General features: G+C 41.0%; 1 protein-coding gene across 2 annotated transcripts in view; it reads left to right on the forward strand.

The window, feature by feature from the left end:
* fstl5 (follistatin-like 5) overlaps nucleotides 1-4,787 on the forward strand; it is a 126,893-nt gene extending 122,106 nt beyond the window's left edge. For both annotated transcript variants that reach the window (XM_061252033.1, XM_061252032.1), the window contains one exon: nucleotides 2,071-4,787. In XM_061252033.1, coding sequence (XP_061108017.1) covers nucleotides 2,071-2,773 — 703 coding nt within the window. In that variant the 3' untranslated portion in view covers nucleotides 2,774-4,787. The remainder of the gene's footprint in view (nucleotides 1-2,070) is intronic.
* Nucleotides 4,788-13,456: the final 8,669 nt, after the last annotated feature.

Genomic DNA, 13,456 nt, shown 5'->3' on the forward strand with positions numbered 1-13,456 from the left:
GTAATTTCAGTAACTTTAGCAAGCTCCATCACTCTTATACTGTAATACCCCGATAGTTACTGGCCTGTGCGTTCCCTATTTCTTGGTGAAACTGAGCTCTTGCAGGTTTGCAGAGACAAGGTTAATTCCACGGTCATCTCACGCGCCGAATATCCACTCATCTCCTCTCGCCTCCACCCGGCCACTCCAACGTTTCTTTTATGACCTCTTCTGAAACACTCCCCATCTTTTCTCCATCTTCCCCTCTTCCTCCCAGCTTCTGTTTTTCCGCTGGCCTTCCATCTGGCCTCTCTGTCCTTCCCTGTTACAGCCAGCCTGGCATCAGACCCTGCGTTTTTCATCTTTTCACCTCTGTACTTCACTCGTATTTTAGTTCAGCACATAAAAATGCCATGTCTCTCAAAGTGTTTTACGCAAAGCACCACTTTGTGAATCATATTAAAAGTGCTTCTGTGAGCTGATGGACACACACTCGCACATATAAACACACACACACACACACACACACAAACTTGCACATAAAAACACACACATTCACAAACTCACGGACACACACACACACACACACACACACGCGCGTTTACTGTTTTACATACTCAGCTTGTCTACATGGCCCCTGGCCATATCTCAGCTGTTTCAGTTGGTTGCCATTTGTCAAAGCTGAAAGCTCGTCTGTATGTCCCTTACAACCTAGACCCCCCCACCCACTGCTTGTACAGAGATAATGATGAGCTCCACCTTTAAAGCAGTCACTTCAATCTGCGTGGGTTCAAAATAAAATAAGATTCAACGTTTAAAATTTGCATCATATTTGACCAGCGCTCCAGCTGTGAATCTCCATAAATCAGCCTTTTTATATGTACACCTTCAGAATGGTTTATAACAAAATCTAATGTATTCTCATCTTCTTTGCTCACCTGATAATAAATAAAGAACTTTATGAAGTGGTTTGTCACCCTGTTGACAATAAGTGTGACCATAATTGATTTCATGGGATTAAATATTATTTGTCCAAGTAGATCCTCAGATTTAGTGCATTTTGCTTGGCCTAACCGTGAACCCCATCCCAATGTGTGGATGGAAGTGGCCATCAATAGGATGGGGCTGTTATCCTTCACGGATTGAATCTCCCTTCATTAATCAGTAGTAGGACGTTTAGTTCCCCCTATCAGCCAGTACAAATAGGCCCTTCAAAAGAGGTATGACCAAACACATTCTGACAGATAGACATATTTACTGTCTATAAAGCATTGCCTAACTTGATTTGGGAGGTACCCAATGATTTAATTAGAATAAGTAGAATGTTTAATCATGTATTTTTGTTGGCTACTGTTAAGGTTTTGGAATTGCAATATAAAAGCACTTTCTGCCTCCACTCGTCCATGCAACTGTGAATGCAGTTTAATAAGATTATTACGTGCTGTATATGAAATTGGAGTTTGTTTAAGGCGTGTGTAATATTGCTTGTACTGTAATTCAGTTGTAGATTCTGAAGAACTGTCATATTAGATAGCACCTCTGAGTTTTAACATACCTTTGTAATAAATGCAGTGAATCACAGTCCACTCTTTGATTTCCAGCAATAAGCTTTCAAATTCCCAGTAGGTTTACTGTTGGTTTCTTCAAAGTGTCTTGTGATTCTCCATTATTATTTTGAGGAACCTTCAAAAAGTATTTTAATTGAAAACTGATCCTCACTTTAATAGCTTTAACCGCCATCTCCCTTCGGTGATTTTAACAAAGGTGTAATAGTTTACAGTATTCAAATCTTAAGTATAAACAGTTTCCAGGTTTGCCTAAATTGTATTTTTCATTTACTGTAATTACTGTGTAAAATGGCTCTGATTGTCTCGGGTCCCTTATTCATGGTTAATATTCAAGCGGGTGGAAAAATATGAGAAACACTGAGTTCTGATTGACAGATTAGCTTCATCTTTTTTAGTATGTACAACCGACTGCTCAATATATTCTCATCATCTTCAAGTAATATTACACAAAACAAACAGAGGAGAATGACTGAGCCCGTTTGTCCTTTGAGTCAAAACCATTTTGTCTTCTTTTTTTCTGCAGGTTTGGATTTATTCTTCATAAGGACGAGCCTACGCTTCACAAAATCGATCTGGAAACAACACTGTACGTGAATAGCATCAGCCTGAAAGACTACGACTGTATACCAAAATCCCTGGCCTACACACACCTGGGAGGGTATTACTTCATCAGCTGCAGGCCTGACATGGCCGGCAACGTGCAGCCCCAGCTCATAGTTGACAGCGTGACAGACTCCGTGATCGGCTACAACAGCGACGTCACGGGCACCCCGTACGTCTCCCCGGACGGTCATTACCTGGTCAGCATCGACGACCAGGAAGGCCTGATGAGGATTCAGTCTATCACGGTGCGGGGAGAGATCGGAGAGCCCTTCGACATCCACACCAACCTGCACATATCTGACGTGGCTTTCCAGAGCTCCTTCACGCAGGTCCACCAGTACAACGTGTTCGCCAGCTCGGGCCTGCAGACCGATGTCCTGTACATCGAGTTAGACTCAGGCACCGTCAAGATGATCAAGAGCCTGAAGGAGCCGATGAGAACAGCCGAATGGCCCTGGAGCCAGAAGAACCGCGTCGTCGTGGACAGTGGCCTCTTCGGCCAGTTCCTCATGACCCCCTCCAGGGAGTCTGTGTTCATTTTGGATGGGCGTCTGAACAAGCTCAACTGTGAACTTACTGACGTGCCGAAAGGTAACACGGTCTTGTGGGTGGCAGAGGTGTAATATGTGTGGATCCGCACGTTATTGTACTGAATTTGATCATAAAATGTACACCCTCTTTACCTTCTTCAGAGTTTAACTAAAAGCAAGGAAGAAACCAAATCACCTGTAAAAAAATGTGTATGGGATGTTGGGCCTTCATCCGAAAATAGAGCAAGCAATGTTTTTTATTTTTTTGTGTGTATAACGCCAATATTTCTGAAGGTCCTGCAGCTTTTAGGAGAAAAAAAAAATCAATTTTCTGATAGATACAAAGAGAAACAATTTATCTCCAGTTGCAGTGAAGTTTCACTGCCAGAATGAAACCTATTCAACACGCAGCTGCGATTTGTGGCAGTAAAAGCAGGAAAAGAGTTTGACTGGTTTTTATATTTGGCACCTTCACTGCACTGTTGCGCTGTTAAATCTTGCATTTGTGCCTTGAAGGAAAACCCATTGAAGACCAGGAGGGCAGTATAATTATGCCCATAGTGACTGGATATTAAAGTTAACCTTCCTTTCTGGTCAGAGACTTCAAATCCATGCTTATAAAGGGTTTAATTACGACTGGCGAATCCCCTTTTCTGTCTAATTAACAGCTCCATTATTATCGTCCCTTTACAATGCAAGTTACGATGTTTGCAATGACTATTTAACACATGTCCTGACTTGTGATATTGCAGTATACATTATGTAGAGGGAGCCATTTGAATATTCTCCAGTTAACAATAAAAGTCTTTAGAAATGTACTGTTGGAATATAAGAACATTTCAAGTGAAGTAATTTGCAGGTGAGGTGAAAATGTGCTGGTAATATTGGTATTCGCACAAACCGAACTTGATTGAAAAATGTGTCTAGTCCTAATGAGGTGTGGTTTTACGGTATAAAGTGTAGCTGTTGACATAGTTGTTTTTCTGTTGTTGTTGTTGTTGCTATTTTGCTATTTATATTTGGCAAGTCAAGACACAACGTGAGCATAGGTACAGCTGAAACAATACGAAATGTATACATTTGCTACGAGTGTGGGGTGTATTTATTGAGAATTAGTGGGGAATGATCTCTCTTGTGTTAGCCTGTATGCTGAATGGAGTTTAATGTAGACAGACACTCTTGAAGGATTTTCGGATAAAAAAGTCCAAAAAAGATTTGAAAGACAAAACTTTGGAGGGCAGTGTAAAAGATGTAATTCTACTTTCCAAATATCTCTTGGACTTTGGTCTAGCACAAGCTCACGTGCTTTTTTAGATGAATTTTCCCTGGATGGACATATTCTATGCATTTTCATTCTTAAACCCTATTTTAGGGCATTTGGGGAATGGACCTGTACAAATTTAACTTTTAATTTTTGGGTTAAAGAGACCTGATTCAATCAAATGGCAATGTGCTTTGGCCTTGAGTAGGTGAGGCCTTGAGTAACCTATCTGTGCAAATGAAGAATCAACAACATTGGCAACTGCCACGCTTAGTGAAAACTATCACACCATACGAGCGTGAAACTATTGTACATGTAGCATTTGCTCAAATGAGTTACGTAAGAAAAATCACTTTGCAGTTGGTCAAAGCAGAGGCCAAAGCCCAGCTAAATGTTTGAATATTTAATAGATTTTATATTTTTTGATTTCATGTATCTTATTGAGCCTTTCGACTTTCAAGGCAATCATGAAAAAAATGTTATTCTTATATAAAAGTTAATTTCATAAAGAATGTCAATACCTACTGTGTTTCCACTTATTGTTTTTTTTCTTTCTTTCTTTCAGTCTCCCTAGTTTGGTTATGTAAATAGCAGCCATTACTGTGGGGTGTATTGTTGTTAATATGAATATGTTTTTGAGGGCTCAGTTCATAATTCTTAGAAACTGAACTAGCTTTATTTAAAAATAAAATTACACCAACACTCCAAATATTATCAAGTACAGTGTGATGTCACATAAAACATTTCCATATGCATCTAGTCGTGTATTTCAATTCATGTGGTTGCTATTTATGTAGAAAAATGCTTGACATTGACAGAATAATAAAGCCTATTCCTTGGAAAATGCTCTATGGTATCTCTATTACTTTGCATACACACTGATAACATGGAGGCTTTGTCCTCTGGGCTTTTTTTAGGATTGACATTTATTCTGCAGCATCGGCACCAGAATAAAGCAATAATTGTATATAAAAGAACGTATTGATTTATCAACCTATTACAACTGCGCCGTACCGTGGCTGCTTTCAATATATAAGCATTTAAATGGAGTGTGTGTGCGCGAGTGTGTGTGTGTGTCTGCATGTGTGTATGCGTGAGTGCGGGTTGGGGGGTTTTTAATAGAAAAATGAAGCCACACATGGAACAATGCCAAAGAGAGAAGCAGTTTGTGCTGGACAGCAGCGGTATGTCATAGTGATAGCCCAAACCATCAGCCATCTGCTTTTTCCGCTCTATCGACTCCTCAAACAACGCTGTTTTTGTCTCTGATACATATACACCCAGTGAGCAATTTATTAGGTAGACCTGTACACCAGCGATATTTCATCAGCCAATCGTGTGGCAGCAACTAAATGCATACAAGCATGCAGACGTGGTCAAGAGGTTCAGCTGTTGTTCAGATCAAATGTCAGAATGGGGAATAAATGTTATCTAAGTGACTTTGACCGTGGAATGATTGTTGGTGCCAGAAAGGCTGGTTTGTGTATCTCAGAAACTGCCGATCTCCTGTGATTTTCACACACAACAGTCTCTAGAGCTGCAGAGAATGGTGTGATAAACCAAAAACAACCAGTGAGTTGCAGTTCTGCAGGCAAAAATGCCTTGTTAATGAGAGATGTCAGAGGAGAAGGGCCAGACTGGTTGAAGCTGACAGGAAAGGAACAGTAGCATGAATAACCACACATTACAACAGTGGTATGCAGAAGAGCACCTCTGAACACACAACACATCAAACCTCTAAGTGGACAGGCTACAGCAGAAGACCAATATGTCAAAGAAATACAGTCTAATAGATAACTAATAGTGTGAGTCTAAATGCATTACCAAAACATAATTAAAATAGAAATCAACTGTGTTAAAAGGGCTGTATGTAAGGTTAGTGGAGCAGTAGTGAAGATTGAATCCAGGTTAGGACCTTTGTGGAGTTTGCATGTTTTGGATACTCCGGTGTTCTCCCACTGTCCAAAGACATGCAGGCTAGGGTAATTGGGGCTTGGAAACTGGGTATTGCTGTAAAACAGCATGTACATTCAGTCAACCTACCCTGTATAAATAAATATAAATAATACTAATAAAAACGCATTCTCTTGGAAAATTCCTTTGAAAACTGCAAATCCTGTTATGACTTGTTTATCTGGTCTTGGAAATAATTGTTTATTGTTTCAACCGGGGTAGTGTATGATGCTCTTATTAATATGTATACATTTGGTGAACGTTTAAAATGTAACAAGGCTCTGTAGTACTTGTCATGTACTTTCCAAATAGTAACAAAAGGTAATGTCAGGATGCAGCTTGACTTTCCGTTCGTGAGTAGTTGCACAATTGCACTTCTGGTATAAAGCTGTGATTTAAAAGCATTACGATGAGTCATACTTGTGATGGGAAAGCATTAATGATAAAGTAATGAGTTGACACTGACCAGGGCATAATGCAGAGGTGGGCGTGATGCGATATAAAATATGTTATTCTGTTGTCTTTGCCTAATTTTTCTGCTTAGTTCTTCCAGCTGCTCTCTAAAATACACCCGCCAAGTTCTATCAGAGAGGTACTGTATCTTCTGGCTGTAATCACATACAGCGCTTTAGAAAGCGGTCGTCTTCTGTTCCTGTGGATTAGCTTCCCCCTGTTTTAGCTGCCGCCTATAAAAGGTCTGGCTCTCTTCAAGTACACGGGGAGATCAATTCTATTGATAAAAACTGGGGAAGGGAGCCAGCCAGCTGAGGCTCTGGAGATGACATTCATACAGGCTGCATTTCCAAAAGCAAGCATTACAGTATCTTTTCAGAACCGATAAAAGACTGCAACCATTAAACTTCTCGTCAAAGGGGTAGAGCCTTACAGCCTATTTTTGGCCGGATTTTATTGATCTTATTGTGAAAATGGTTAGAGCAAAACTGGTATTCTGAAGGCCTAAAAACATAAACACGATGGGTCCGATTTACTAAGGAAACAGTCGCACACTTGTGGCTGCACTTACTGTTACATTAAATTACCGATTTACAAATACTTTCACTAATTATGCAATTACATATATACAATATATTGATAACACATTACATTACATCGCAGCTATCCCAGTGTTAATTCATTGTAACTAATTTGGTAACAAGGTTATTATTGAGTGACTTCAAAGTAGGTAACATTGAACCGCAGTTAGTGGTATTCTTAATTACACGTGATACATGGCCAGCTGTGTTACATCTGCCCTGGTAAAATGAAATCATTCCATGTCATGAAGACATGTTGTGAAATTAACAGGCGTGGTTTATTTGGTGTGTATCATGAAGATATGACCTATGAGTGTAATTCAATTATTTACACATTCACATTAATATTCATATTAAACAATACTGCTAACTGTTGTTCCAAGTAATTAAATGTACCTGTAACTATTATTGACTGACTCAATAATAACCTCTTGTCGCAAAATTTGTTTGAAATGTTCATTTGAACTACACAGGTATAGCTGCAAGTCAATGTAAAGTGTTATCTTTTCCATTTATTGTATCTATCAGTTGATCTGAAATGCAACACAAGTTGCTGCAAGCAGGTAGCTGATTATGTACGGCAGTGAAATCACAGCACTTCATAATATGTATACATACATAAGTAATGCATCTTATCCATTATGTATACAATAATTATGATAAAGATATATAGATTGAATGGAGAAAGTGGAGCTCCACACAATACTAGAGACACTGTTGTAGAAATGATGAATTGTACATACATAATTAATCACTGTTACTGTAGGTGCCACATATGAAATTACAGTAACTAACCTACCCACCAATCAAAAAAGTATGTAATATTGCTAAACAAACTAAGTAATACAATGGAAAGGGTTGTAATATTCTGTGCTACAATCAAGCAAATTATAATACAGTACATGCCTTCATGTGAGAGTCTTGTTCCATTAGTCACAGTATGTTCTGAGAAGACACAGACAAGATCTGACCGTGTCAACATTAATTGTAATCCCACGCGGCATACAGAACACCCTTCAGGGGTTCCCAAACTTTCAAGGCCCACAGCTCACTTAATAGGCAAATACATGTCGGGTGACTCCAGCCCTAATTGAAATATAGCTAGCCGTAACTAAATGCAGCACGTGACAGATTCGGTGTTCATATGACTATCAGTGTAATTCACAATTCTGAAGTTCCGACTAATAGTTTTGCAACCACAGATATATGCTCTTGTTACTGCAGTATGAAAATCTGTCTTTCAGATAAATTGACTCAGAAACAAGTTCCATCATTTCCTTTACAGAAGCAGTGCTTAAAACAGAACAGACTAGATGTTAAAACCTCTGTTTAGAAGTGCCAATGAAGCTTTGATTAATAAAATGCAGAAAATATTAAAGTGCTGTATGACAGGTGGCGGCACGGATGGTGCAGTGGGTAGCACTGCCGCCTCACAGCAAGGACGTCCTGGGTTCGAATCCCTGTCGGCCGGGGCCTCTCTGTGCAGAGTTTGCATGTTCTCCCCGTGTCTGCGTGGGTTTCATCCGGGTACTCCGGTTTCCTCCCACAGTCCAAATACATGCAGGTTAGGCTGATTGGAGAGCCTAAATTGCCCGTAGGTATGTATGTGTATGTGTGTGAGTGAATGGTGTATGTGCCCTGTGATGGACTGGCAACCTGTCCAGGGTGTATTCCTGCCTTTCGCCCAATGTATGCTGGGATAGGCTCCAGCCCCCCAGCGACCCTGTTCAGGATAAGCGGGTTAAGATAATGGATGGATGGATGGATGATGACAGGTTATTGAGGCAAATTTGTCCTTAATGATGGCACTGCGCTACACCGTACTAAAGTATTGACACATACACTCATCTGACCTAGTCAGACAGGGCTATGCATTCAATGTTTGCCATTTCAAATGACTGCTGAAATTACCCCTTATGAATAGTTCTGACATTGTTATGTTCCTGTGTTCTGTCTGTTAGTTTATCATTGTTTATTATCGTTATTCTTGTAATTTATTATTTTTCATATTCATGTCTGGTGTTCTGTTTATATTCATTAGTCTTTGCACTCGTCTTCCCCTGTGATGGCTGAGTCTGAATGTTTACGAGCCCAGTCACTCCCCTGTCTGCGTGCCCTACTATTCGGGTGTTTACGGTAGTTCCAGGGTTCAACCTTCCTTCCAATCTTGCATTCCTTACTTCCTGCTTTCTCTCCTTTTCATAATTTGTATATAGCACTAATATACTAATTCCAACTAACATAGAATTTGTACAGTACTAATTATACTAACACACTAACATTCGCTAGTTTTTGGGTATTTGTAATTTAAATCACTTTACTATTGTATTACATGTGTGTCTTTGTGAATCCAGTCCGTGTTTTCATTTCCCTCTTGTTATTGTGCTATTACCCTTTTATGTGTCTCATCTGATGTTCAGTTTTTAGACCACCCACACTCCCATACCCCGCCTAGTTTGTCTCATTGTTTCATTTATACCTGTCCTTTTCAGTTGCACCTTGGTAATTCGTCTTGTCCTGTTTTTTTTTAGTCCCGTGTCCTTTATTCCTTCCCCCTGTTCTAACCCCCTTATTCTTGTTTTCCTGAACCTTGTTTGACCCCTGCCTGATTTTGGACTCTTCTTTTGGATCTGCTTTTGTACATTTGCCTGTGGACTGACCCCCTGGTTTTTTAATCTTTTGCCTGTTTCTGATTATGCTCTGTCAGCCCCTTCATCTGCCAGTAAATCTGTCATTTTCCACACCCCTTTGTCTGCTTCTGGTTCCTCTGTCCTCCCTGCCATGACATTACCAGCACATATGTTACTTTTCTAATGACCAACCCCTCGACACTCCTATTTATTACAACCGCATATTAAACCAGTTCTGAAAATACAAACCTATGTACTATAAACCGTGCTTATATCTTTGCATCATTTTTTACACAATAAGAATAACCTGTATGGTAGCTTGTGTTGCTGATACTGGCAGAGAAATTAATTAATGGTTTGGCGTAACTGCCAGTGGTTTTCTTAAGGCTCATGTGCCTGTCTGGAACCCCAGGCCAGGCATTAGTCAAAGAGTCTCCAAAGATTCTTCAGCTTCTTATCTGGAGGCAAAAAAGCCTTTTTACCATGACAAAGCAGTATCTGTTTTCTCTACTGATAATATTTCTGCTGGGGAACAGAGGGCGCTTTCAGAGGGATACGGTTGCAGTAAATAATACTACATTCCTGCATTCATATTTATAATGTGTTCATCATATTGCTTCGCTGTACAGAAAATGCAGAGCTGAGGACTGTGTGGATGGGGGAGGGATGTGGGCAGAGGCTCAGAGCACATGGCTGTCTTAATGGGGATTACGTTCTAGCCACAGCGCTGAGAGCGAACTGAGAGCGAACAGCATTGTCTGAAAGCTTTCTGGGAGCTGTCACATATATTAGACAAAAGAAAATATTAGGCGAACGTGTTCAAGTTATTAATGTTCAGTGGTGAACGGTTAAACAGCACTATCGCATGTACAATACCAGCTGTTATCTGCTACAATCTTCTGTACATAATCTTATGGTAAAAGATATGGCTTGTTTTGAGCTTTAGTGGGGTGTACTGTGGCTAAATCTTTATTAGCATGGATTAATGACCATGCAAAATCAGGATAATATACATTCTGTGCATTTGTTGTGCTGGGATATAAGTGTTCATGGTTAAGAGGACAGATTAAATATCTAGCAATGAGAGCTAGCATGTGTGACTTCAGTCCCTGTTCCAAATTTTGGTTTTGCAAAGTTGGCCAGCTCTCTCGATCCAGATTGAAGACATCCTCTCTTGTCATCAATTTGTCTGTGAAGGAGAATCATTTTTTGTTAAAGAAAATGTTCCTCATATAAATGATGAGACTGACAGATATACCAACCCAAAAAGGAGAAAAATGTCCAGATGAAAGTTGATTGACACCATGATAACCAAGACGTCTCTCTCAATACCACTTTCCACATGGGCTTAGTGAGATTAGCAAGGTACAAGACATTAGCAATATTTAATTCTGCAAGCACATGGAGGTTAAATCACCTAGTTTGCTAGTAAGCACAGTGAAGTGCAGGAAAGTGAAGGCTCGTAGTAGGTTACCGTGGCAATGCTCCCTGATTGAGTTCACCTTTAGTTGACTGGCATTGTTTTCGTCAAGCAAACCTTTGGACGAGTGCAAGGCTGGGGTTCAAATACCACAGGCAAAATCTCTCGGACTCTGCCGTGACTCGGATCTGGGGGGGTCGTAACGAAAAAGTGGCTGCTGGGGTTTCAAAAGGAGGGGGAGTCAGGGGGGATGAGTGTAGCAGGGTTAACTCGGCTAGTTTGATAGTACACAGAGTGAAGTGCGGTAAAGCGAAGGCTCAAAAGAACCCTGTTGCCCTTGGCTAGAGGCAATTTCGTCTTTAGCTGACTGGTAATGAGTTCGTCCAACAAATATTCAGATGAGTGAGAGGCTGGGGTCCAAATCTCTCTCTCATTAAACGCAGCTGTAATCGCTATGCCATAGCAGGTAAAACTCTTTTTTTTCTCTGCCGGAAAACGGTGGATTGCTCCCTCCGGGTTGGGAACGAGTCTTTGCCCCAAGTGAAGGAGTTCAAGTATCTCGGGGTCTTGTTCACGAGTGAGGGTAGAAGGGAGCGTGAGATCGACAGGCGGATCGGTGCAGGGTCAGCAGTAATGCGGGCGTTGCACCGGACCGTTGTGGTGAAGAAGGAGCTGAGCCGGAAGGCGAAGCTCTAGATTTACTGGTCGATCTACGTCCCAACCCTCACCTATGGTCACAAGCTTTGGGTAGTGACCGAAAGAACGAGATTGCGTATACAAGCGGCCGAAATGAGCTTCCTCCGTAGGGTGGCCGGGCTCAGCCTTAGAGATAGGGTGAGGAGCTCGGACATCCGGAGGGAGCTCGGAGTAGAGCCGCTGCTCCTTCGCGTCGAAAGGAGCCAATTGAGGTGGTTCGGGCATCTGATCAGGATGCCTCCCGGGCGCCTCCCTTTGGAGGTTTTCCGGGCTCGTCCAACTGGGCGGAGACCCCGAGGGAGACCCAGAGCCCGCTGGAGAGATTATATATCTCTCCTGGCCAGGGAACGCCTCGGGATCCCCCAGGAGGAGCTAGAATGCGTTGCTGGGGAGAGGGACGCCTGGAATACCCGGCTTTGCCTACTGCCCCCGCGACCCGACTCCGGATAAGCGGGTGATGATGGATGGATGGATGGATAGCAGGTAAAACAAGTAATATACAGTAATGACCTTAATTAAAACAGGTACTACTCGTGTTGGAACACTGCCCTGTATATGTGGTGGGTAGTCCACAAAAATTACTTTAATGCTTCTTTTTAAGATATTTTTTAGGCCTTTTTCAGCTTTATTGGACAGTATACAGAATAGAGAGAAAGTGAGGGGAAGACATGCGGCAAATGCCAGACGGCGGATTCGAACCGCCGACATCGCGGCTCACAATGAGCATGCGGTCAGTGCTCTACAGGCTGCGCCACCGAGACACTCCGATTGCTTTAATGCTTCTGAAGAAACCCTGGCAACAGCAATGTGTATTAGAATTTTGATGGTGATGTAATGCATTGTAATGTAATGTAAAATCTGGACGGAATTCTCCCACAAAGTATTTAACCAGAGTAAGTAGCTTGAGTGCGTGTGTATGCTACACACTAAAGGTAGCCTGATGAAATTTTGCAATGTTTATTTACTGTATACATTTCATGAGCATGGTTTATGTAACCTCTGCTTAATGACCGCATTTACAATGGCATGAACCAAGTGCCAATTTGATTTAGGCCCTTGGAGACGTCCATTGCTACTAGCTTCTGGGGAGTGTTTGGGGAGCCTTCCAAAGCTCTGAATCCAACTGATGTGCACATTCTATTGCTATGTTGGCGACAGCCCAATTTTTAACTGACTGCTTCCTTTTTTTTCATGGACTTGATTTTAACTTCAAAGAAATTGGGTCTTATCAAAGGAAGGGTGCAGCACTATCTCAGAAATATATATATACATATTTTTTTTATTGGAAAAACCAGATTGTGTGTCACCACCAGATCAACTTTCATGAGATTTTTTAAGTATGGGTCCTGCCAAGTTGCATGTTGTCTGCTGGTTTACATTACATTCAAGGCTATTCTTCATGCCATTTTTAACCCTTTCTAACCCCAAGCACACTATAATGTATACCACTTGTTTGCCCTTTTCTTCAAATGATTTGTGACATTTTTCACCACATGAATCTATTAAAAATAAAAATAAAATTTTACAGCTGTTGCACATTTGAATTTTTCCCATCCTTGGAACATTATTCTGGTCTGAAGGGGTCAATTGGCTGTTAGCAGTTCATTTGAAGCTCAATTTGTGAAATTTATTTTGGAGGTGCAATTGCAAACTGCACATCTTGTAAAAGAAAAATTAAAAATCTCTGGCTCATTCCCAGACTAACAGGTTATTAAATAAAATGATAACTCCCTCTTTAAATATCACTAGACTCATTTTTTGCAGTGAGGTTGGTTTCAGCAT

The sequence above is a fragment of the Conger conger genome, chromosome 8 (genome assembly GCF_963514075.1).
Source record: "Conger conger chromosome 8, fConCon1.1, whole genome shotgun sequence".
Taxonomy (NCBI): Eukaryota; Metazoa; Chordata; class Actinopteri; order Anguilliformes; family Congridae; genus Conger; species Conger conger.